At 36.7% G+C, this 26,530-nt stretch overlaps 1 protein-coding gene across 13 annotated transcripts in view; it reads right to left on the bottom strand.

The window, feature by feature from the left end:
* The window catches only part of LOC138693817 (DNA mismatch repair protein Mlh1-like), a 94,819-nt gene that overhangs the window by 49,778 nt on the left and 18,511 nt on the right, over positions 1 to 26,530 (bottom strand). For 2 of the 13 annotated variants that reach the window (XR_011330489.1, XR_011330495.1), the window contains exons 3-4: positions 4,704 to 4,831; positions 3,920 to 4,014 (exon numbers count right to left, since the gene is read on the bottom strand). The exons of 1 other annotated variant lie outside the window; for it this stretch is intronic. Coding sequence is in view for 6 of the 12 variants with exons in the window: in XM_069817627.1 (XP_069673728.1) it covers positions 4,805 to 4,831; positions 21,990 to 22,195; positions 24,447 to 24,624 (411 nt within the window). In the remaining 6 variants the exon portion in view is untranslated. Of the gene's footprint in view, positions 1 to 3,919; positions 4,015 to 4,703; positions 4,832 to 12,306; positions 12,556 to 21,989; positions 22,196 to 24,446; positions 24,657 to 26,530 lie in introns of those variants that run through there. 10 more of the 13 variants (XM_069817630.1, XM_069817629.1, XM_069817627.1 and 7 more) reach the window with 9 other exon arrangements.

Raw genomic sequence — 26,530 nt, 5'->3', positions numbered from 1 at the left:
ACTTTCAAAACAGTGTTTGCAGGTTTATGGTATTCATCATCTTGTACTGTGGTCATTTTAAAAGTATATTCTGCTGTGTATCAGTGGTGGACGGTAGGTTTGAAAGTTGAGGAGGCCAAGACGTGACTGATGAGAGTTTGCATTACATGTATTAAAATATAAGGCCTGTGACATACCTCATTACTAAGAGCAGAATTTATAGGTTTTAAGAAACTAAAATTAGGTTTTCCAATCGATTTTTTATGATTTTTTTAGGATTTTAGATCTCATGTTTAGGAATTTATATGATTTTACGGGGGAAAAAATAAACAACATACTGCTAATATACAGGGTGAATCAAAAGTCTGGAACCATATAAATGTCTTCCATACGCTTGATTTGCGATTACTATTGGTGTTACCATTATTTGTAAGAAAAATGCTCTACCAGTGACACATTTGAGTCTAGCCCTCACCTATCTCAAAAGCTGCCATTCTGAATGCAACTTTGAAATTTTAAATCGAAAGAGGGTCATGTAGGTACTCAAAATCATGTGAAATATTCTGAGAAAAACAATGGTGCAATTCTTTTGAGATATCTCTAATCATTTTCAAGTTATTTAAAGATAACTGTAATACTGACACAAACATTAGTTACTGCATCTAATCTACAGATATTTTGTAACATGGTACAGTACTGAGGAGGCTTTGGAAAAGGTGTTTTTATGCAATTCTGGTAATTAACTTTTCCTGCTTTACTGTTTGGTTAACCTGTGACAGTTTCAATGCACTGCTGTGATTATTTGAAAGTTTTCCTATAACAAATTTCTTGATTTTCGTGATGACATTATCGAAAGAGGAAAGAATTGATATCATTCTTCATTCTGGTAGGTTAAGCCACACAAATGTTTTAGCAGACAGGACGAACAGTTCCCTGGACATTGGATTGGTCGGTGTGGACCAGTAGAATGGCTGACCAGGTCTCCAGATTTAACACCGCTTGATTTTTTTCTTTTGGAGTTACATAAAGAGCTTGATATATGTAGAGAAAATTGAGAATGTGGAACATTTAAAGAATGGTATTGTTATGCCCCAGGGCTAAAGAACGCCCTGTAGCATGATTTCCTGTGGAGTATTAAATTTGAAACAGGAACAGTGTCAGCGGAATACACGGTCTTGAGATGCTTAGCCAGCGGTATAGAGTCTTGTTGGGTGTGTGGTAAAATCACTGCCTACAACGAAAGTATTCTTACGCTTCAGATCATTGCTAGCCCAATCCCATTGGTCCAGTAGGATAAAGCATGCATTTTAATTGGTCAAATTATATCACGCATTATTCGGACTCTTTTCTTGCTCGTAATTTTATTATAGTGACTTGTCACTATAATGCACTAAATCAAAATTAAATGTAAGAAATGATTGATTAAGACGATATTTGTAAGTACGTGAAATCAAAAGTGTTTTAAGACCATCTCACAGGGGTGGATGGTGTGGTCGGTACCCCGGGCGGGAAACGGGTACCGAATCATAAAAAGTGTTGGAGAGGAGACGCGTGAGGCAGTTGATTAGTTGGTGGAGATTGTTAACCTAGCTACATCGAATCTATCCTGACAGAAGATGGCGTCGGTAGAGGAGAATGATATACCCTGTAAGTAGTTTTGCTGTACATATGTAAATATATAATAAATTAGTTAGAGATAACAACATTGCAATCATTTCGGACTTAGTTTAGTAGTCATGTAGTTCCCTATAGTATCCTGAGAGCTCCAGTTTTTCCAGCAAAGTAGTTTTCCATTGTTGTGTACAATGGTGGTGTGAGAAATCCTGACAAGAAGGAGCAGAAGTCGAACGCAGTAGCCATCCGGCCAGCAATCAGTGCGACCTGAGTGACGGTCGCACAACAGTATCATTGAAGCCTGTGCTAAAGTCACCCCAGAAATGCTACAAAATGTTAAGATACATAGACAATAGAGTTGGGTCGATTCATTCACGAATCGTTCATTTGAACAACTAATAATAAAGAATTGTTCCCATTCAATCTGAACTCCGTCTTCTCATCTTATAGTGGGGCATCTTTTGTTTTCGTTTCTGTAAGTTTAATGCTGTAATTGAGGGAGTACCGTTCAAAATTTGCTAAATGCATAATTTTAGATCGAGAAAAATAAGAAAATAATATACCACAGTAAACATGATTAATAGCATTACCTTTTAATATAAGTTTGCAAATATATATTATTTTCTGTTACAACACAAATTGTTAATAGATCTGTTCAATTAGTTCAGCAGATAATGATCTTTCAATTGTACAATAAGCTGGGTTTGCAGCAGAGTTTCTATAAAGCAAAAATAAAATAAATTTTACAACAGTAGGCTATGTTTTACTGAAATATACTGTCGTTAATTGTTATACTTTTTTCATAAAACAATAGCTACCGGTACTATTTTTAACACAAGAAAGATCGTTCCGATCATTCTGACCAGTAAGTGTTCTTTAAGGCTTTACAAATGAAGGGTACACGGGAATAACTATCAAGGTCCATTTTAGAAAGTTTCGAGAAAAACGAATTTTAAAGTTTAAGCACTTAATACTTTGTTATGTGTGTATTTAATAGAAATTGACATAGTGGAATGTCAAGAACGATGATTTCTTATTACTAGCTAGACCACATGATAGTACTTCCTTTCCACTATAAGATAGCATTATTAACTCAATTTCGATTTTTGATGGACCTTGATCGTTTTTCCCGTGTACCCTTCAAATCGCACGGGATTTTATTTATGGATTTGATTACTTTTATACAATTTTCGTTTTTAAACTTAAAATGAAATCTCTAACACGAATTTTGAAGGGATTTATCAATGTTTTTAAATGTAATTGACGCGACAGTTCATTTTGATCGGTAAGAGCTACTGTTGTTGTTTTTTTTTTCTTTGTTGGTAATTCTACAGCATCTATTAATGCTTCATGGTTGTGCTGGCTGATGGAGTTACTTGTCAAAAATGTGACGCTGAAACGTGTGTTCAGGTTACTGCCCAGTGACAGTCCTGATGTATTTTATGTTTTTGATAATTGGCTAATTAATATTAACCTGGCACACTCACAATCACACTCACATTCATACAAATTTCTTCTTCAAGGAAAATTCACTGAGAGCCAAGCCCAGGAATCGAACCAGGACCTCCAGATCTGGAAGCCAGCATGGTGATCAACAGACCACGGAGGCAGTCACTGTTGTTGTAATGTCTAAATATGTAATAATGAGATTATTCAATTTTTCCTAGTTTTATTTTGTATAAATAAACAAATAAGTAAATAAATGGAAGATATGAAAGAAACAAAACAAAAACAAATAAACAAATACATAAATAAAAAAATAAATAAATAATTGAATAATTGAGTGAGTGAGTGAGTGAGTGAGTGAGTGAACAAACCCAATGTTGGAATAAGTGCATGTAAAACATGTTTATTTCAGTTACAGAAAAATATGTTTCTTCATCGATTAATAACACTGCAGAAAGACTTTCTTAAAACATGCATTCTTATTTGTCTTTGCATTGGATACATTCGGATACAGGGTATCGTTACTATCTTCATATATTACGCAGCGGAGCCTAACACTTATACAGCTTTTTATGTGGGAGTATGATAGAATTTGATCCATAGTTAGTACATTTAGTAAAGTATGTCCCAGAAAGCAAGTAAGCCTCAGGCTGCAGTTCAAACCTTCGGGTCCCTCCTGCGCACAAGAGAAAAAAGTCCCAGGATACCTGATATGGTACATGACTCAATTTCATCAGAAAGTACATTAAGCAGATTTTGAACTAGACGCTCTCAATTTTTCTTGTCCGTTCTGGATAATTTTTTCATTTTCCCACTCCTACTCTAGTAAATATATTGTTATTGCACTGATTCTAAGGAAGGAAGTCTATTTATTATTTACCGTCACTTCCTTGGTGTCTATAAGCAACAGGAAGTAAGTAGGTCTAATTTACTTTTCTCTGGAGGTGGTACTTTCATTCATTCTTCTGCCGACAACTGAAATTTACAGAAAAAAATTGCAATTATCACATTTATTAATATTGGTCGAAACATTTACATGAATATTATTATTAACAGCTAACAGACCAAGTTATGTCATTCATTCATTCATTCATTCTTGTGCTGACGACTGAAATTAATATAAACATTACATTTATTACAGTTATTAATATTAGGGCAAAATTTCGATGAATATAATCAGGATTTATTTCTTTGCTTATTTCAAAGTCCTTTTTCACAGCTAACTGGATCCTTCATAATAACTGACCTGTTTCTCCACAAGGAACTCTCTTTCTTGTTACTCAAACTATCAGCTACATAACTTTCCGCAATTCTAGATGTCTCCATCCTCCATATCTCTTGAGTGCTAAAATATCCACACCTCTGTTTGCCAAGAACGTAGCTGAGTTCTTATAAATGAATGGCCTGTATACAGTTTAGGATTTTCCAAATTTAAAAAAGTTCCTACCTTGTAGGAATTGTAGAAAGAGTACTCCTCTCAACTTGATGTTTGTAACATTGTCCTTTGTTACATCGCATAAACAACCACGAATTGTTATTCCCAATCTTTGACCTAATCATAATGTACTGTACTTGGTAACAATTTCTAAACCACAAACACCATTTTTACTAGAAGTAATTGTGAATCTATGGGACATATCATTTTTAGAATCCTCAATACTCACGATAATAACATCAGCATTCACCTCAACATCTTTCAGTGTCAATCATAACAATTCTTCACAGCCACATGCTCCACCAATTTCCACAACTGCCACTCCTTTCACTAATAAGTATCTGTCATCAGGAGCATCTGTAAGGAATTCAAGCACTAGATTTGTTCAGTTTGTACACGTTATTCTTTCGTCTCAACAAAGCTTTCAGTTTACAGTAGCTATTTTGACATGTCAATATTATCTCCAGTAAAAAGATTTGCCTTTAACATGGAATATCCACACCAGGAACTAGCTGCTGAGTTTCCTATTTCTGACTTTTCAAAGAACTATGCTAACAAAGAAGTTTCACAAATAATCGTCTTCTTAACACTGCGCCATTCCTTAAACATCTTGTATGAATGTTCATATTGTTTTTTTTATTTCTGCAGCAATAAAAATTCACAAGCAATTCTTTAAGCTTCTCCAACATCACCTAAAATCATTTTTAAAGACTACAATACATTTTTCAAAATGCCTGCCACACTTCTTTATGTATACATGGTTTTGCAACTTCAACAACTAACGGACTAGAAGGCTGGGGTTCGGGCGGTGGCAGAATTTTCTCATTATCAAACTTCCAGAACAGCCCCGAGGTTCAACCAGCTTCCTATCAAATTGAGTACCAGGTCTTTCCAGGGGGTAAAAGACAATCGGAGCACGGTGCCGATCACACCACATAATTCTAGTGCCGAGGTCAAGAAAGCATGGGCTCCACCTCCATGCCCCCAAAGTGTCTTCATGGCATGTGAAGTAGATACCATTTTTAAAACAACAATGTAATAAAACAAAAAAATAATATTCATTTTGTTAAATCTTTACCAGATTTTGAAAAACCTCAGATGTCAAACATTTTCAAACATGAATATTGAGTCATATTCTATTTAAAAAATATTTTTGGATACAGAAATATTCGTTGTGTTTTTACTAACATTTTCCATTCATATAGTCCAATAATTCTTAACTCATGCATTTCTTTTAAACAGTTTTTTGTGTTTCCCCAAATATATATATATATATATATATATATATATATATATATATATATATATATATATATACGCAATAAGGGGAAAACAAAGAATTGTATGCACATCAAAAAGCAATTCTATGATACTTTTCTCATGTTTCTAAATATGTGAATACACATAAATCAACTGAAAAATTGTATTAATTCTAAAATACACATCTCCCAAAATGCTGTTGTTCATGTCCAAATATGTGTTATTGCGAAATTCTGTGTAATCATGTAGTCAATATTGTATGTTAGTCGTTATGGAAAGAAAAATATCTTGATTTCTAAAATATATGTCTCTCAGAATAGTATTCTTTATGTTACACAATGACTTCTCGCGAAATTATACTGTATCTTTCTCTATTCTGTTCATAAAATAAAAAATTATATAAGTAATATGACCTGAATTTGTGAGATAATAATAATTTCTGAAGTCAGGTTTTGAAAAAACCGGATATGATGTAAACAGGCATACAGAGGTAAAAAATCTTACAATATAAATTTAATTATATACGTATAAGGAAGATTTTAACAGAAAAATTAGCATCTTCTGGAGAAGAATGAAATGTATGAAATGGACAGACAGAATAAGAAATTAAGCTGTACGGAAAAGAATGATGCTGAAACTGATCAGAAAGAATGAAAGGAATTGGTTGGGTCACTGGCTGAGAAGAAACTGCCTACTGAAAGATGCACTGGAAGGAATGGTGAACGGGAGAAGAGTTCGGGGCAGAAGAAGATATAATATGATAGACGACATTAAGATATATGGATCATATGCGGAGACTAAGAGGAAGACTGAAAGTAGGAAAGATTGAAGACAGCTGAGTTTGTAGTGAAAGACCTGCCCTTGAGCAGAACACTAAATGAATAAATGAATACTGATTCTTTGTACGACTGATAGTGAGATAAATTTTTGTTCATGATGACACCCCAACGGGTTCAGACTGAAAACAAAGTAATCCTTATTTATCGTCAGCTGTCTCTGAAGTTCAAGTAAAAGCACATATAGACATAAAATTGATGTCAGCACAGCTTCAGATCAATGTACAGATCTTATAATTATTTTATATCTGTCTCTGTACAACATCACATTTACAGTGGGAAGGAAAGGAGACTGCAGAAAGGTTGTAATGTTTTTTAATAGGCTGACACCCAAGAATAAGACAAGCCACTTGAAATTTAATGGTCACTGACAGGCAGAGATAAAATATAAGATCTGCAGAACATTGAGTCAACACTTAGTGGGCTTGTAGGTACCGAGGGATGTGTTTTTGTTTTGCTGAACTTCAAGACAATGCTAACTCATTTAAAGCTTGTGTGACTATACCCTGCATATATTTTCGTTTAGTTTTACTTTGTGTATAGTTTGATTTCTTCCATTATTTTATTTGTACTCCTGGTGGTGGGTGTGGAAGGGAAGTTCTGTTGGCCTTAAGGGGACACTCAACTATATTTTGAAACTTTTTTCTTATTTGACCTATCTTTTTCAAATTTGGAGAAAACGTTTAATATACACATGGAAAGTAACATGCAAAATCTCAGCTCATTAGATCCAGTACTTTTCAAAATAAAAAATATTTCAATTTTTAATCAATCATTAATATGAAATATCACTTTTAATTATCATTTTTTATTTTTTGGCTTTGTGCATTTGACTGTGACTTCTCAATGAATAGGGGAAGAATTCTGCGTATTGATTTAGTTCTGTCACGTAAATTAGTGTAGAAATTTAATTTTTCTTTTCTATGACACTTTTTCTCCAATTTTTAAGTTGAGTGTCCCCCCTTAAATACACCATAAAATTAAATTAAAAAAACAGTTGGATGTAAGGCCCTGATGAAATGTTTTCTTTTAGGCGTCTGATGTACAACTGTTTTCATTTGAGTTGACCCTGACAGGCATTTGGCTAAGAAGTTTATTAATTCATGTAAGGAACGCTATGTAAAGATTCATCTTTATTGACGAGAAAAGATTGGTAAAGGCAATTTATTCGTTTTGTTTGTCTATAGTTGAGTTTCCAAGATTTCTGAAAAGTCTAAACAGTTTACTTAAAAATGGAAGCTGTTTGGGACTTCAAAGGTTGGCACTTCGCCAAGTTTGGTACTTCAGGGTTGGTAATCCTCAATTAGGAGGGCGTCTACAAACATGATGATGGTGAGCTGTTGCGGCTAGAACATCAAGGACAATAAAGCACATTATTCTACAGTCCACGTGTGATTTATTCATCAATACGACCTTCGCAGGACTTTACATTTGATCCCCGCGAACCGGATAAGTATTAGTGACATTGGAAACAAGGTAACAGTGCAAAAATCAGTGAAACATAAAAGTGATTTTGTGGTAAAAATCCAAGATGGCTAAGAATGAATGCTGAGAACTGTACAAGAAAGGCAAGTTCTGTGAGAGTCATCTAGTGGCCTGACAGTCAACTCCTTGCACCAAGCTACAGAAGCTACAATCCAGTATTTCCACCTAGCGGCCTTGCACTGAACTCCAAGGGCTGCAATCCAGTTCCATCAAGACGTCCAGGTCAACAGAAGGTCGTTGCCCAAGGAAACAACTGAGGCCAGTAATTCTAACAATCAGGTTGGCAGTGAGATTCAAACTATGTCATCAACAAGGTAGGACAACATGAGTGATTCAAAGATACTTATACATCAGAGAGGTTTAGCTAAGACTAGTTTAGCTAGACTTCAAACATTTCTTGGAAGGGTTCATGAAGTAACAGAACCGGGTTTGATCAAGGTAAAATATGAGAGACTAGAAAGAATACAAATGAAATATGAAGAAAGTCAAGTTCAATTAGAAAGGATAGCAGACAAAGATCATTCAGAGGACAGGATAGAATTTGAAGAGCAGTATGATAGAGTAAAATCAAGATTTTTTACAATAATGGAAAGCAGAAATAATGTTGCACAAGGGAGTAATCTACCCATTGTTGAAGGGAAAATAAAGTTGCCGATTATTAGTCTGCCTAGTTTCAATGGAAACTATAGCACTTGGCTCAACTTTAGGGATACGTTTAGCAGTCTAATAGTAAAAAATAGTGATTTAGCAGAAGCTCAAAAAATGCATTATTTATTATCTGCACTAAAGGGAGAACCACACAAACTAGTAGAAAATCTAACAATATGTGATGTAAATTTTAGAACTGCTTGGAACATGGTTTATCAGAGATACAACAATGAAAAATTTATTGCGTCGAAACATGTGACAGCAATCTTGTCACTTCCAACAATGAGCAAGGAATCACACGGAGATTTACGGTCATTAGTGAGCCAAGTAAAGAGCAATATGAATGCGTTAGAAGCACTATCTTTAGAGGTTCCATTACACGAAGTACTATTATCATAATTGATACTGGAGAAAATAGACACTCAGAGTAGGCGCGAATGGGAATTAAGCTGCGCAGATCGAAACATGTCAACACTCAAGGAGTTATTGGATTTTCTTGAACATAAATCTCAGGCATTAGAAACAATAAAGGGTACGACTTCGATACCTGAAAACATAGTAAAGTTAGATAGAGGAAAGCAAGCGAGGAAGGCATTGAATTTATATATTATCTTGTAAACGATGGTAGATCATCAAGGTTACATACCATATATTTCACACACATAAGGTGTATGTATTTGATCATGTAATAAGGCAATTCCATACATTTGAAAATGGCACATAAGTGCCGAAAACGTTAATGTTTAATCCAAAATAAACTAGATAAGTATAGACGGTTAGCCCAATTTAATATTATTGTATCACAACTTGCTTATCGGAGAATCATACAAAATGAAAATAATAAAAATAAGGTATAAGCTGCTTGTGTACGAACAAATTTTTCTTCCAATTCAATACAATAGAAGAAAACTTCTTAAAGTTTGATCAATATTGAACAAAATATTTTTCAAAACTATTTCAAATTGCTAACGATTTGACAAGATTTTAAAACATGCGCTTCAAGTTCATTGTAACCTAGGCAAAGCCAACCTACCAAATATTACAATACTAATATATACATTATTTGGCAAATACATGCCCATACAAAATATCTGTATTACTTAATAACTGCACAGCACCCTAAAACTAAGAATATTACGATTGCACATTGTTTCAAAACAAAACATTTTCAATTAGTATTCGCCTATGTTGTAGATTTAGAATTATCTTCATTCAAAAAATACATAACTGGTACTTAATATGAGATAGCCTATTTGTACATACGCATTATGTTTCTTCCAGTTATTGTAGTATGCCACAGAAGTCAATGGTGTTTCAGTTTCAGAAGCGTGGCTGTTCATCTCAATACCTCAGATGCTGTCTGTCATATGGATGAGAGCAAGTTCGAGCCTCATGCGAGTAATTTTTTTCTTGAACAACGTGGAATAATAAAATTTTATTACTGCCCAGTTTGTTTGGGTTACTATTAAGGCTCAGTCACAATGAAAATTAAACATAACGTAAGCGTTAACTTTAGAATATAAACGTTACAGTAAAATCAAGAAGTCATACCATCATTCACGATGGGAACATAAACATAACCGCAAACATACTTGGTAACCACGGAAACATAACGACGCCATTTCCTCATATTCTGTTGTATACTTCAGCGCTCCACGATTGTGTTCTGTTTGCAAATCACGTAAGCATAAGCATGAAAGTTTGGAGTTTGCAAACTTTCATGTTAACGTCTTACGGTAATGTTTATGTCAATGCTTATGTGAATCACTGTGAATGATCCCATTTGGTAGCCTGGGCGCAAACTTCTTTGTTTATGTTACAGTTATGTTTAATTTTCATTGTGAATGGGCCTTTACGCTTGACCTTACATAAAGTTAGTGGTAGAAAATTCAGTTCTAGCTTTTCACCCCTGTCGAATATATTATATATATATATATATATATACTTTTTTTCCGGTAAAAGGCCACAGATTACATAGAAGGAGCTATTACATATCTGACGAGAACAAAGTGATTTTTGTGAAAGATAGAGCAAGTTCTTGGCCACGTATGAGGAAAAGAGGTAGTGATGACATTGTGTAATTGTAAGCAATAGTAATGACACTTTATACAGAGTGTTTCAAATAAATGGAATGAAAGTAATCTCAGTGTTAGGGAAATTTTAGCTATAAACAGTTAATGGTTGAATTGTACTGTAGCTTTCCTGAAAAATATGTTAAATGCAATCAGACCTTGTGAATCACCAGTGTCTTGTCCTGAAAACTGACACCTGGTCCAGCAGAGGAGCGTCCTAGGGAATAGTTTCAGGAGAGCAACAAGAAACCTGAGAGACGAAGTGGAAACATTACACTAGTCGACAAAAATGAACTTTTTTTTCTTTCACAAGAAGTAAAATAACATTTTCTAGAAGAATATTTCGTGCTGAATTCAAATATAATTTCAGTTTTTCCCCCATCGGGCAGGAGTTTTTTGTGATATTCATTTGAATTTTTATGATATTCTAAAAAAATCTGTAACTAGCTATCTAACTCAACATTATAACTACTCATTCTGACTTAGCTAGCAAGTGGTAGATAGTGATTTTCGGGCATATTTTGCATCTGGAACGTCTCTCTTCTTGGTCCAACAGTAGTCAGCCAGCATATTGGAACTCCACTTGCCTTGGTACCTCTTTTCCATAGTAGAAATTTGCTGATGAAAACGCTCACCATGCTCATCGCTGACAGCTCCAAGATTTTCGGGGAAGAAGTCCAAGTGAGAGTCCAAGAAGTGAATTTTTAAAGACATGTTGCATCCTATAGCTTTATAAGAATGCAGAAGATCAGTCACTATGTCACGATAGTTTTCTGCTTTATGGTTTCCAAGAAAATTGAAACATAAACTTTTGAAAGACTGCCACGCTGCTTTCTCCAGTGGATTTAACAGTCCTTCGAAATGATCATCACCCATTAATGACCGGATTTGTGGTCCTATAAAAATTCCTTCTTTCAGTTTAGCATCACTGACTTTGGGGAATTTCGATTTCAAGTACAAGAATCCATCAGACTGTTTATCCATAGCTTTGACAAAATTTTTCATTACTCCTAACTTAATATGCAATGGAGGTAACAATATTTTTTCAGGATTCACTAAAGGGACATGTGACACATTTTTGTGGCCAGGGATATGAGATTCACGTTTAGGCCATGATTTTGTAACATAGTGAGACTTCCTATCTCTGCTGTCCCAGAGGCACAAAAAACAGCAAAATTTGGTGAACCCAAGTTGCAAACCAAGCAATAAAGCAATGACCTTTAATTCACCACAGATATACCATTCATATTTTGCATATTGTAGGCTATTTTCTCTAGAATTACTTTATGTAGCAGCACAGCCTTCAAACTAACTTTAGACGAATCTATGAACAGTCGCCACTCATCTGGCCGGTGTTGAAGCCCAAGAATTTCCATGTAGGATCATTTTGATTTTCATCTGAAGCATTTTCAGTTTCAGTTAGGTCAGAATCAGAGTTATTACCTAAGGTCATAACGGCATATACTGGTACAGGGAACTGTTCATTGTGTAAGACAGGCCTTATTGCAGATTTCAAATTAGGATACTTAACTGTATGTTTTGTTTTAGATGTGATTCCTGTAATATTTGTCAAACAGAAATAACAATCACTTAAATGATCCTTCGGTTCCCTCCAAATCATAGGAATTGCAAATGGCATACGATGTGTACCCAGTCAGCAATCTAACACACGAAACACAGCATGTATTTGGGGCCCAGCTCTTATCAAAATCACCAGCCTGACAGCCAAAGTAAAGTTGATAACACTTCTTTACAAGTGGGGTCAAATGTCGCCTCTGAGATTTGAAGGTCAGCTCACCACAAATATAGCAGAAACTGTCTACATGATTTACACACTTTCTTGGCATGATGAACAACACTAAGCACTACATACGCAATACACTTCCGAAAGGAAGGAACTATTTCACTACTGAACAAACTCACGGCCAGCTCGATACTGACACATCACAATGCCAGATGAACAGGTCTGAGCATGTCCAAACATGAATGAACCTGCACAGGATTGTTTTATGGTGCTTCAGCATAATATTACAAATCATTTCCTTAAATACAGCTTGGATAAAATCGCTACATATGAGGTAACGGTTCCTATGACAGGTCAAAGAAAATGCTAAAATCCGATTTTAAAAAGTAGCTGTCACAAAAAAAACTGTGCCTGATGGAAAAGTTCTGACTACATATCTGAATTCAGTATGAAAAACTGCACTAGAATCACTAATCAGATTTCTTGTGAAGAAAACCTTGTCGACCAGTGTTATTAGCAAGTACGAATAGACGCAAACTAACTTCTGCTGGTCAGATTAGTTTACAATAGGAATAACGTTAAAATTATGTTTAAAGAACAATTTTTCATAACTGTCTTTCTTTTTTTTGTTTTGTTTTTTACTTTTTTTAAGAAGACAAACTATCTTCTAAGTAATGGTTCGATTTTTTTTTCTATGTAAAGCCTAATAATAACTAATAGGATTTGGGCAGTAATTATTTCACTTTCTCTAAAACAAACTGAAACATCGGTCCCATGACCCAGTAAAACTCCACTTTCGAGTTATTCAGGAAATAATAATCACTCCGATCAGGCTCGAATCCACTCTTCTCCGCATTACTCGCAGATGTCTGAGCTACTGAGAAGAGACGGAACACTTCACATAACTTTACCTAATTAGCATGTAGTGTTTCGGTTTTGCATAACTTCCGATGTTTGGTTATTATAGTGGGACTGTAGCCTAAGAGGCAGGAAAATCTGTCAACAATACATCAATTGCTTCTTGTAACTTGCAAATCAAGATTTCAGGTATAACTCCCTGTAAAGTTGATTTGAATAATTTCGAGGGAAAAATTGTTCCGGAGCCGGGTATCGAACCCGGGACCTTTGGTTTAACGTACCAACGTTCTACCACTGAGCTACTCGGGAACTCTAACCGACACCGATCCATTTTTTCCCTCTATATCCACAGACCTCAAAGTGGGCTGACAACCGTCAAGCAACCAACTTCGAGTGCACACTAACTCCGTGTGACTTAAATTGTGGCTTTCTGTTAACGAACAGTGACGTGTATTATGCAAATCAAGTCACCGAACAATTTTTCCCTCGAAATTATTCAAATCAACTTTACAGGGAGTTATACCTGAAATCTTGATTTGCATAATATACGTCACTGTTCGTTAACAGAAAGCCACAATTTAAGTCACACAGAGTTAGTGTGCACTCGAAGTTGGTTGCTTGACGGTTGTCAGCCCACTTTGAGGTCTGTGGATATAGAGGGAAAAATTGGATCGGTGTCGGTTAGAGTTCCCGAGTAGCTCAGTGGTAGAGCGTTGGTACGTTAAACCAAAGGTCCGGAACAATTTTTTCCTCGAAATTATTCTTGTAACTTTCCAATACACACTGTGTCCTTAAAGTCATGGTGGGGTTACCAAGTTTCCTACGTGTACTAAAAATAGAAGACGGGAGTAACTCCAGGACACTAGTAAGTAGCTTAAAATCATGCCATAATGTTGCAGGAAGTCATGATCAACTGAAAAAAAAAAATCCTCTTAGTCATCCTTTTGTACTTCAGTACAATACATCGTTACGATGAAATTATACTGAAATAGACAACATTTCCGTACGAAACTATTGCAGTTAATTTACCATGCGTTTTTGGTGTAAGAATACTTTCTTTGCTGATATCAAATTACACTGGTCAACAGCCATTTTGCACCAGACATAAAACTAACAAACTCGTACTAATTTCGACCTCCCGAATTAAAAAAATAACACACAAAATGTTCCAACCGTTCAGGTTTTCGAGATGACAATATAATTCATTATATATGCAGTCTATTTAAAAAATCACCGTATTTCGTCTGAAACTACTTTGTTCTACAAATGTGATGACCCATTATGTGAAAACATGTTAGAAGCACTTGAAGAAATGGAAATTATTTTATTGCCCTTTTACGAGTCTATTTGGAGGGAGTGAAACAGGTTCACAGTATGAATTCGCTTGTGTTTACCTGATTTTACTTGAGATGTGCATTTCTTTCACTGTGAGCTGTAATGACATTACTGTAATTTATATTTTGCAATAGACCACCTTGTCAAAATGACTTCTAAAAGTGGAAATTGTTTTATTGCCCTTTTTGGTTCCATTTGGAGGGGGAGAAACAGACTTCCTATATAAAATAGCTTCAGTTTACCAGGAGATTTCCGTGGTGTTAGTATTCTGTGCAAGACGTGTATTTCTTTAAAGTGTGCTTTAATGATAATATTCAAATTACGAATGGTTTATATGTGCGGGTTTGAAGATTGTAATATTGCTTCTTGGAATTCAATTAGGCTACACAAAAATGTTACTGCTTTCTGTGCGAATGGGACAGTTGCGCTCAAGATAAACATTATAAAATAAAACGACGATAACTAGAGCCAGGGAAGAAAAATATTACACATCAACCCCTTCTACCTCAAAGTAAAATACCGTAATTTTAACCTCTTCACACATTAAGTTAGGGTTAATAAAGAATGTTGTTAAAGGGATGAATCATAAAATGAAGCATTTAAACATATCCAGGAAAAATTTCCTGCTATTAGTGACTCGAAAGTAAAAGAGGGAGTTTTCAATGGACCACAAACTAGAGAAATAATGAGGGACAATCACACTGAATCTTTGTTGGAAGGAAAAGAGAGAGCTGTCTGGACTGCATTCAAGGAGGTTGTATGAAATTTTCTCGGTAACCGTAGAAGTGAGAACTATAAAGAACTAGTGCAAAATTTACTGTTGGCGTATGAAATTATGGGTTGGAACATGTGCTTGAAAATTCACTTCCTTCACTTCCATCTTGACTTTTCCCCCCAAGAATTGTGACGATTTCAGTGATGAGCATGGTGAGCGCTTTCATCAAGAAATTTCAACTATGGAAAAAAAGATACCAAGGACAGTGGAGTACCAATATGCTTGCAGACTATTGTTGAACTTTATCTCGTGATTTACCTGATGCCCAGTATGAAAGAAAATGCAGAAAAAGAAAGCTGTAATCTTCTGAACATCGAATATTTGACCTTAGTGTCATTATATAAAGCAGTACTTTGAATAGATATAATTCGAAAATTTCTCGAAAACCGTAACCAACAACTGTTTTTATTGTCATATTCTTATTCAGGTTATCATCCAGTCTGCTGTCCAAAAATCTGAAAGTTAGAATTTATAAAACAGTTATATTACCGGTTCTTCTATATGGTTGTGAAACTTGGACTCTCACTCTGAGAGAGGAACATAGGTTAAGGGTGTTTGAGAATAAGGTGCTTAGGAAAATATTTGGGGCTAAGAGGGATGAAGTTACAGTAGAATGGAGAAGTTACACAACACAGAACTGCGCGCATTGTATTCTTCACCTGACATAATTAGGAACTTAAAATCCAGACGTTTGAGATGGGCAGGGCATGTAGCACGTATGGGCGAATCCAGAAATGCATATAGAGTGTTAATTGGGAGACCAGAGGGAAAAAGACCTTTAGGGAGACCGAGACGTAGATGGGAGGATAATATTAAAATGGATTTGAGGGAGGTGGGGTATGATAATAGAGACTGGATTAATCTTGCACAGGATAGGGACCGCTGGCAGGCTTATGTGAGGGCGGCAATGAATCTTCAGGTTCCTTAAAAGCCATTTGTAAGTAAGTAAGTAAGTAAGTAAGTATTCTTATTCAGGAGCCTCAAATTATAGAGAAAACATGTATCACATGCCCAGCACAAAAAAAAAGTTAAAATTTGTTACGCAGTGTTATATTAAGGTGTAAGGAAAGGAATGTAATGACATTAAAAAAAATTAACAATCAAATCACATGCCACTCCTTTTTCCCCCCTCTACTGATCAGTGCTTGTTTTTTCTCCAGCTCAACTCGGAATGGTCACTAATGCTAGAACAGTTTGGTTATTTGTATTCTAGAGTCTAGCCATGACATGCAGCAATAATACCCATTCCATCTTAATGACTGTATAGAAAATGGATGTTCAAACAAGCGTGCAATGTGCGTTGTGGATGGCAACCCACGTGTGTTGTGAGCACTGTATGTGTTTAACAAATAACCACTGCACAAAATTAGCATTCGTTGCTGGGATAGACAGCTGAAAGAGACGTAAATTTTACTAGACAAAAGCATTTAGATTTTAATTTTTTGCATTTTATTCTAAATTACACATGGTCCAATACTGGACACTACCAGTGTTTCCAGTACCAAACAGAAAATAATTATTGTGGCACATAAAATAATGCCATCATTTGCTTTCAAGATGACAGCATCTAAAAAGGGAAAATGACTGTCAGTAGAGTACTGGTGGGGAGAGAAGCAGCAGAGAAGACCGTGTTTGGGGTTTGTGCCCTTAAGAGGGGAGAATGACTTAAAATAAAACCTTTAAAGAACATTCGACAATGAATTGGAAAATATCTTAAACAACTGGACAATTGTTTCCTATCCTGAACATAATCGGACTTCTTAGTCCAGTCTACGATCTTGCTGAGCACTTAAAAAATTGCCACACCAATTCAACAGAACAAAGCAGATAGTGGGAAACAAGTTTTATGGTGGATTTATCAAGCAGTATTCCGAATTTTCACAAGCCTGCAGAGAGCTCCAGGCTTTAACAGGGAACAAGTGAATGCTTTTTTTGCCGAACTAGAGGAACTAATGGGAAAATATTCATTCCCTCCAAGCGGAATTTTCAACTGCGACGAAACTGGTGTAAGTTCAGTGTATTCAAGTAACTTGAAAGTCTTGGCTCTTAAAGGCAAGAAGCAAGTTTGGTAAATGTGGCAGAAACATCACAACGATGCTTTGCATCAATGCTAGGGAAACGAATGGCTTCACAATTGACAAAGACACACCAGAAGGAAGCGTATTTGACACTCAATACAGCAGTTGGATCACAGTACCAGGCTTTCTGAAATGGTTGAAAGCATTTGTCGAGCCGAGCATGGATTTGAATATCAAGAGCATGCATCAGGCATTTAAAGAAAAGTATCCAGGAAGTGTGGTTAGTTACATAAGTTCTATGATAAAGTTTTCAATAAGGAGTTTCCAAATGCTTCATTTCATCGGCTAAGAACTGATATGTGCAAAACATGTGATGGATTTCCTTGTGAAATTTCTTCAGTCAAAACAGACTCAGTCCCGTGATGTGAAAAGGTATCGAGACTTACGCCATACAAAATGTTGTTGTTTGTTGTTTTCTAATGCCAGGCGCTTGACAATAAAGTCATTTGACCTCTTGCACTCCAATATTTTTCAAAGATATTATCATGACCAGCCACTGAAGCACAGATTTTGAGGTGTTCCGAATCCATTTCTTGGTTTGAGTTGCACAATGGGCAACTGATATATTCCAATTCTATGCAGGTGTTTGGCCAAACAATCATGGCCTGTTGCCAATCTAAATGCAGCTACAGACGATTTGCGTGGTAAATCGTGGATTTTGATGCAGAGAGTTCCATTTTTTCCCTTGGGATTGAGTTATCAAATTTTGTTTGTTGGAGTCTAAGTATGTAGATTTAATAAATCTCTTCACAGAGTAATACGTAGATTTAGTAACAGGTCTGTAAGTAGCAGTGCTGCCCTTCTTTGCTAAAGCATCCGCATTCTCGTTTCCCAGGATTCCACAATGGGATGATATCTATTGGAATACAATTCATTTATTGAGTGATATCAATTGAGAGAGCATTTTAGTTATTTCTGCTGTTTGAGATGAAGGTGTGTGTTTAGAGACGATTGATAGAATAGCTTTTTTGGAGTCTGACAATATAACTACATTCCTAAATTTATTGATGTGGCATAGAAGATTCCTGAGACATTCACTTATTGCAATGATTTCACCATCAAAACTTGTTGTTCCATATCCAAGAGATCTATAAAGTGAGAAGAGACAGCACATAACACCTGCACCGGCACCTTGTTCTCTGGAGATCAAGGATCCATCGGTGTATAAATGAAGCCAGTTTTGTGGAGGGTACCTAATATTAATTGTCTCTAAAGACAACTGTTTCAGTATTTCAGTGTTTACTTCTGATTTCAGTATTTCTTCTGTTAAATTTAGATTATATTCTATATTTAATAGAGTTAAAGGGTTTGGTTTAATTTGTAAGTTTTTTTTTTTTTAATTCGGGATATTGATTTTCTGTTTTAATTCTTGAACAATGGATATGAAACTTTTTTGAGTTTTCAATCTACAGAGAGGACTGTTTGAATGCCAATTGTTTCTTGGTAATAAGTTTTTCATATTGAATCAGTGCCATACAAAATGTAAGGGAGTACTTGAGACTGTTATGATGCACGTTTACCACAGTAATGTCAGCTGATCGTCAGCAAGTGTTACTAGTTCCAAGCCTTACCCACAGCAACATGTTTTATAGCAGAAGCTCAACTGTTATGATTTAGGCTTACATGTTGCAGATTCTCATGATCGTGTTATGTGTATGTGGGATGAGAGCATTGGCTCTCGTGAAGTTGCATTGTGCTTATTGAAATTAATAAATGAAGGAGGGTATTTGAACAAGAGGAAATTAGCCATTTAGTCTGATAATTGCGCAGATCAAAACAAAAATCGCGTAATGACTTTCCTTATTATGTTTTTGGTACATCATGACAGAAACATGGACATTACAACGAAGTGAATAGAAGCATTTGAAATGTGGATATGGAGAAGGATGGAGCGTGTGAAATGGACAGAGTAAGAAACGAAGCTGTGTTGGAAAGACTGCAAGAAGAAAGAATGATGCTGAAACTGATCAGAAAGAGGAAAAGGAATTGGCTGGGTCACTGGTTGAGAAGAAACTGCCTATTGAAGGATGCACTGGAAGGGATGGTGAATGGAAGAAGAGTTCAGGACAGAAGAAGATATCAGATGATAGACAACATTAAGATATATGGATCATATGTGGAGACAAAGAGGAAGGCAGAAAATAGGAAAGACTGGAGAATGCTGGGCTTGCAGTGAAAGACCTGCCCTTGACCTGTGATCGTGATTTTGGTCTTATTGAGTCTGCAAGGCATGCATTCCAAGAGATGTGCATCATGTTGTGGAAACTGCTCGACATCTTCAATGTCATGGAGACTGAATCTGACCTAAAATATGCTGCAGATTCTGTCATTACGACCTCAAAATGTGAGATCTCAAAATTAAATATGATTCATGTAACCAAATAGTTACCAAGAAAACTCACAGAAACCTAAAGTGGAAGGTGATGAACATTATGAGGAAAGGAAAACGTCCTACTAAGATAAGAGACACTTTCCTGCATGTACTCCCACAACCTATGTTACCAGCTGCTAAAATAGCAGATCTGAAAAACATGATATCGTTTCCACCAGACTATGCAAAAATGCTTTATTATAAAGAACTTTGCAGAAACTGAGTATTGGAACAGTAATCCTGGAACTATAAGAAGACTTTTTTTTTAGTCTACATGACCTTACATTATCACCCCTTTGTGATGTACATGTTGCAATACCTATCTACAAAACATGGCATTTGGAACACTATGAATGTCCACACCTGTGAAGTAACGGTTAGCACATCTGGCCACGAAACCAGGTGGCCCGGGTTCGATTCCCGGTCGGGACAAGTTACCTGGTTGAGGTTTTTTCCCGGGGTTTTCCCTCAACCCAACATGAGCAAATGCTGGGTAACTTTCGGTGCTGGACCCCGGACTCATTTCACCGGCATTATTACCTTCATCTCATTCACACGCTAAATAACCTAAGCTGTTGATAAAGCATCGTAAAATAACCTACTAAAAAATAAAATAAACACTATGAATATCAGAATATTCTATAAGTTTCATTTTTTTTATATTTTATACTACATTCCAATTATCAAGGAAGTGTATTTAAGTCTTATACTAACATGTATCCTGTACAAACATGTGTCTATTTTGAACACAAAACATTAAGTTCAGAAATTGAGAAGTTTTTATTGTCTCCTGTGAAATTTTCTGAATGGCACTTAGAACTTTGCCATTTCCACTCTTCAAATAATAAAGAAGGCTTTTTTGCATACCTCGATTTTTGTACTTCCAACCTGATGTAATACTTGAAAGATTTCACTCTGTTAGGTTTCTTCTCATTGCTCGTCCCGTGTCGTTTTATATCACTGGCACATATACCTTGTAAGAACCAGTCTTGCTGATCCTTGCTAGCAATATTAGGCATTCAATTGTCATATTGACCAATTTTTTAATCCCTCAGACCTATTTGCCATGCGCATATACGCAGCTCTCTAGGTGAGTTCTGAAGTGATTTTATATTTGAGTACACGTGTACATATCCTGCATGGCTACACAAAACCGGCCATAGTTCATAACCAATTTCAGATATGAATATGTGGTTTTTTCAATTGTATTGCAGAGAGTATGTTTTTTACTGTCATATGGTTATATTATGTTTAACCATTTCGAAAACTGAAATAAAGGAGTGAAGTAATGTAAATTCCATTCTACTAGAGCATTTAAATACCACTTTAGCGCTTAGTGCAGGGACTTTTTAAATACCATGTTGTCGGGTTAAAACACTCTTTCTGGCATTTGCAGTCTTCACTAGTCACTTTTTAGGGACATTCTTACTGCTGTCGTTAATATGTTCTCCACCATGAATTCTGGCCTTTTCAACATTTCTTCTACATTGCAAAGAATGTTTTGTTCTTTTCTGGCTATAAACACCAGTGAACACACATGCAGCTGGACGTGTATAGTACTGTACCCAGATAAAGAGCAGTTCTGCAGTAGTGCCAACTGTTTCCTGTTTATTGCAAAAACAACTGGAATCCTGCACTTCAGATGAATAGTGATGCCATTTGCTTCACAGTATTAACTGTCACTTCGGTTGTTTTTCTGCTCAGACTGATGTATCTATGTGTGAGGTAGTCATTACAATGCTCCACTTATTTTCAACCAAAATGTGACTTAGAGTGTTTTTACAATCAGGAATTCAAGTATTTATTTGATTGCACCACAGTTCACTGTTCCTGATCACTTAGCCATGTGCGGAACTTTCTCAATATGTTACAGTCAACTATTCCTGACTACTTATCTCTGTGGAAAGCTTTGATGTACTGTACTGCAATTAACGGCGCCTGATAACTGAACTTTGTATAGCATTCATTTGTATTGCAATCCACTGTTCTAGGTCACTTATCCGTGCACGTAATTTTCTCTTTGTGCTACAGTTTACTGCTTTCCATGCCTTACCTGTGCATAGAACTTCCTTGCTGCGTTACAGCCCAACAGCTTGGACTCCACTGCACTTCTCACTTTATCAATAACGGAATCTTCGTGTAGAAAGTGCACTTCATGTTTGGCTGGATGGACATTCCTAGGGTCCAACTCCAGACTCGTGTATATGAATGGCTGACGTTCTTGTGGGACGTACATCTGCTCAAAGGACTTCTTCAATGCTGCCAACATGTTATAAACATCAATTTGTTACAATTTGTGCATTCATTACTGATGCTGCAGCAATAGAGAAAATAAATAGGAATTCCATCTCAGCTAAAGGCAACAGACTTTTAGGTGGCAAAAATTTTGAATGTGACTATCATGTGATGAAGAAATAAAGCAGTTGACTCACGCAATATATTTACTTTATGTACCAAAAAAAGCTATTTACTGTATGTACAAAAAAAAAAGTTTTTCGTTCATAAATTAATCTCTTTTACTCTGTTCTCAACTTGAAAACAAAATGTCTTTACATACTGCATGATAACAATTCTGGAGAAAGAGACCACAAATTACAAATTCACTGTTTAGTACTCAGCACAAAAAATAAGCCACCAACCAGTTTCGCTTGGACTCGGTAAAATTTAAATCTGAAAATTCCTGAATGGAAAATTAATGCTGTAGCTATTTAGAATGCTGTACTTTACATAAATACTACAATTTAAGTGTAAATCCAAATTTAATTCACTTACAATGGGAGAGGAGGTCAGAATTAGGCACTTGGGTATTCACCGTGTCCTGGAACTTGACATTTCCATTTCAGAACTACATAAGGTTCCATCTTCAGAGCAGACAGGTAGTCAACTACTCATTATGTCTGACGAATCTGGATCACTGAGCCAAAGTCTAAAGACGAATGTGGGAGAGGAGATTGCTTTTAACTTCTTTAAACACTGCAGTCCTTTAGAAGTTTATTTCTGTTCTGTTTTGCAGCCCCATGAGACAGCTGCAGTCTCAATCAAGATGCAAACCACAGGGACAACTTTAGTGCAGCAAGGAACTTGCTTGGTGAGGAGTAGAGAGCTGCACAAACTATCAGCAACGTCGGCTTGGCTTGATGACATTTATCACAGCGCATGTAACGTAACGTGAACCTTGTTGCAGAGTAACTAATAACACAACATGGTTGAAAAAAAATCTACCCCCCTCTGTCTCTCTCTCGCCATGCAATATTGATTTAAACCAGAACGTGTAGTATTACAAACTGCAATGGAACATGTTTAATAAAGGTCCTTTTAAAAAAATTCTCTCTCTCTCTCTCTCTCTCTCTCTCTCCTGCTGTTCTGTGGTTTCTAGTTAGAAATTACATTAATTATCTGTCACAATAGAGGCTCCTTTAGTGCTAAACTGGCGTTAATTACATAAAATTAGAGCCTACATGTTGAAGTACAAAATCTATACCAAAGAACAGGAATGAAATCATACGACAGAATTCCAGAACAGCCACAAGGTTGACTTAGTCATCTATCAAATAGAGTACTGGGTCTTTCTTGGGGATAAAACGCGATCATAACTATATAAAACACAGAATATTTAATCCTCACGTTGGCTTCTACCCGCTCTGCACAATACGAACAGCTCAAGACCATGCTTTCGAATTGCCCAGTAATCGGCATTATGTGGTTCATAGCACCAAGTTCTTCTTGCATCTACTCATTTTCTTGGATTAGGGTACTTTTGCAAGCCCTGACACTTCCATATGCCAGCCATACAGGTCCCGCCTGGTGCCAGTAGCGTGGCAGCAGTGGTCCGAAATGGAAGCTCTTATTCCTTCTCCCACCGCCTGCGAGGTTTGGTCGGTGATAAAGTTCTTTAATGCACAAAGCATTGCGCCAATTGAAATTCATCGGCAGCTCTGTCAGGTCTATGGGCCGAACATCATGAGTAAGCAGATGGTGCGTCGCTGGTATAGGCAGTTTTCCGAAGGTCGTCAAAGTGTGCATGATGAAGAGCGCAGTGGGCGACCGTCCCTCATCAATAATGATCGTGTTGAGCTGGTGCTGCAGTGCATCATGGAGAACCGTCGCTTCACGATTACGGAGCGTGTGCCAGGTGGGTGCCGAAAAACCTGACACCCGAACACAAAATGCAACGTTTAGGAGCAGCACTGACATTTCTGCAACGGTATCATGATGACGGCGACGAGTTCCTCGACAGGATCGTCACGGGCGATGAGACTTGGATTTTGCACTTCACCCCGGAAACCAAGCAGCAGTCAATGCATTGGCGGCATAGTGGATCTCCGGTCAGGACGAAATTCAAACAGACGCTGTCGGTACGGAAAGTGATGTGCACAGTGTTCTGGGACAGGAAGGGCATTCTGCTCATTGACTTCCTTCCAAGAGGTGAAACAGTGAACGCTGACCGTTACTGTGAAACACTGCGAAAATTGCGACGTGCCATTCAAAACAAGAGGCGTGGAATGCTTACTGCAGGTGTTGTGCTCCTCCATGACAATGCTCGTCCACATACGGCTTGGCGCACAGCAGCTGTTTTGACGGAATTTGACTGGGAGTTGTTTGATCATCCACCCTACAGTCCTGATCTTGCTCCCAGCGATTTTCACGTTTTCTTGCACCTCAAGAAATTCCTGTCCTCCGGTGAGCATTTTGGCAACGATGAAGAGCTGAAGATGTCTGTCACACGCTGGTTCTATTCACAGGCGGCAGAGTTCTACGACAGAGGGATATAAAAGTTGATCCCAGAATACGACAAGTGTCTCAATTCTGATGGTGGCTATGTTGAAAAATAGCTGAAACATTGCTGTACCTGTTGCCAATAAATGTTTTCCTGAAAGTGTGTGTCTTTTTTTTTTAAAAATAGGGAAACTTACTTTCTGGATGCGCCTCGTATTTCAAATACATTATTTGGTTCTAGTTATATTTATACAGTTAAATTCAGCTATAATGGCTGGGGGATCACCATTCTGCCGTCACACCCATACTGGTTGGACGACTATTCACCTTAACTGTGGCATGTGGGCATGAGGCCAGCAGTCCAGCTGATTGACCATAAGCCTTGGCCCTCCATGGGTTGTTGCATCACAGATTTATTTTATTTATAGTTATATTTATAATAAAAATAATGCAACCAGAGGAGATGTATTAGTTGGCATAGACTAATTTTCTGAGTTTGTATTTAGAGGAAGCTGGACATATGAGACTTGAATTAACTTATAATAATTAACAGGAAAACTCTGTTGACAGCTGTACTACTTGATGAGCTGCAAACCTATAGGGGGGTGGGAGTGTACACTAGACATTTGAATGGCCTGAACTCAATTAGGTATCCAAAATGTACAGTATAATTATATTACCGCCAACACTGTCTCTCTACTCAGAGTGTTCTTGTAAAATTATCTCAAAGAGCAATCGTGAACACTGATAACAGAAATCGAACATATAAAACAAAACAGAGATTCAAAACAAGTGAACTCCTATAAAAATTTTAGAATATTTCACTTCCGGTTGTTTCAATGCACACAAACAATAAAATTAACATTATCACAACACAAGAGATATATTCAACAATTAAAATCAAGCATATTTCAAGTCATTATGTTTCATGGAAGTATAGAGACATAATTTATTATTGCTATGCTGTTTGAATGATTTTAATACACCCAACATTTGTATCATGTCACAGAATGTGAGTACAGTCTATGTGAGGGGTATAAAAAACCTGTGAATTAGGAAGGTTCAGTTATGTAAATCAAGAGTATAGGCTATATTCAGGGAGGTCGTGCATAGTGAGTGTTAATACGAGACAGTTTGTGCTAAATACGACTAAGAAACCAAAACAAGAACACCAAGGCAATGCCATACTAACTGTGCACAGCCAAAGGGCTGTACGAAAGGAAGAGCTTACAAGTGGTAATGGATTTAACACTCTGCAGGCGAAGAGCATATTGATCAACTATGTCAGACATAAGTGCCCAGCAGTCCCCACCATCTGAGGAGAAGATACAAAAGCAAGACGTCTGCCCTGTATGTAAACTAAACATTGATGTTATCAGAAACAGCAGCAGAATGCAACAGATTAGCCTGCGTAATGAGCCAAACAGAGTAGGCGACCCTCTGGTCTTACTTATTTGCTCTGACCTGTATGTAGTTCCAAAATGTGAAGTTTCAGGATACGGTGGAATATATCCGAAAGCTTAATTTTGAGGCACAAAATTGTTTCGAAGCAGGTGTGTAGGGAAGTGAGTGATGTACAAATGTACACAGTACAGCCTTACAGTAGAGTGTTTAATAAGTGAGTACCAGAAACATTTATGCAGAAAGTGACCTCATCAAGATGACTCACCAATGGAGTAAGTAACAGAAAGCTGATTTAATGTGAGTGTTGTTAAACAGAATCCCTGTATTGTGGGTCTCTATCACCACTGCATGGCGTGTCCTCAGGTTGCGGATAGAGGAGATGGCCTCCAGATATGGTTTGGTCCTTCAGGTTGGGGGTTGGCTAACAAACCATCACCATAAAAAACAGCTTGTTACGAAACCCCAAAATAAGCT

The sequence above is a fragment of the Periplaneta americana genome, unplaced genomic scaffold, assembly GCF_040183065.1.
Source record: "Periplaneta americana isolate PAMFEO1 unplaced genomic scaffold, P.americana_PAMFEO1_priV1 scaffold_22, whole genome shotgun sequence".
NCBI classification, from domain to species: Eukaryota; Metazoa; Arthropoda; class Insecta; order Blattodea; family Blattidae; genus Periplaneta; species Periplaneta americana.
This window is presented reverse-complemented; position numbering and strand designations above follow the sequence as displayed.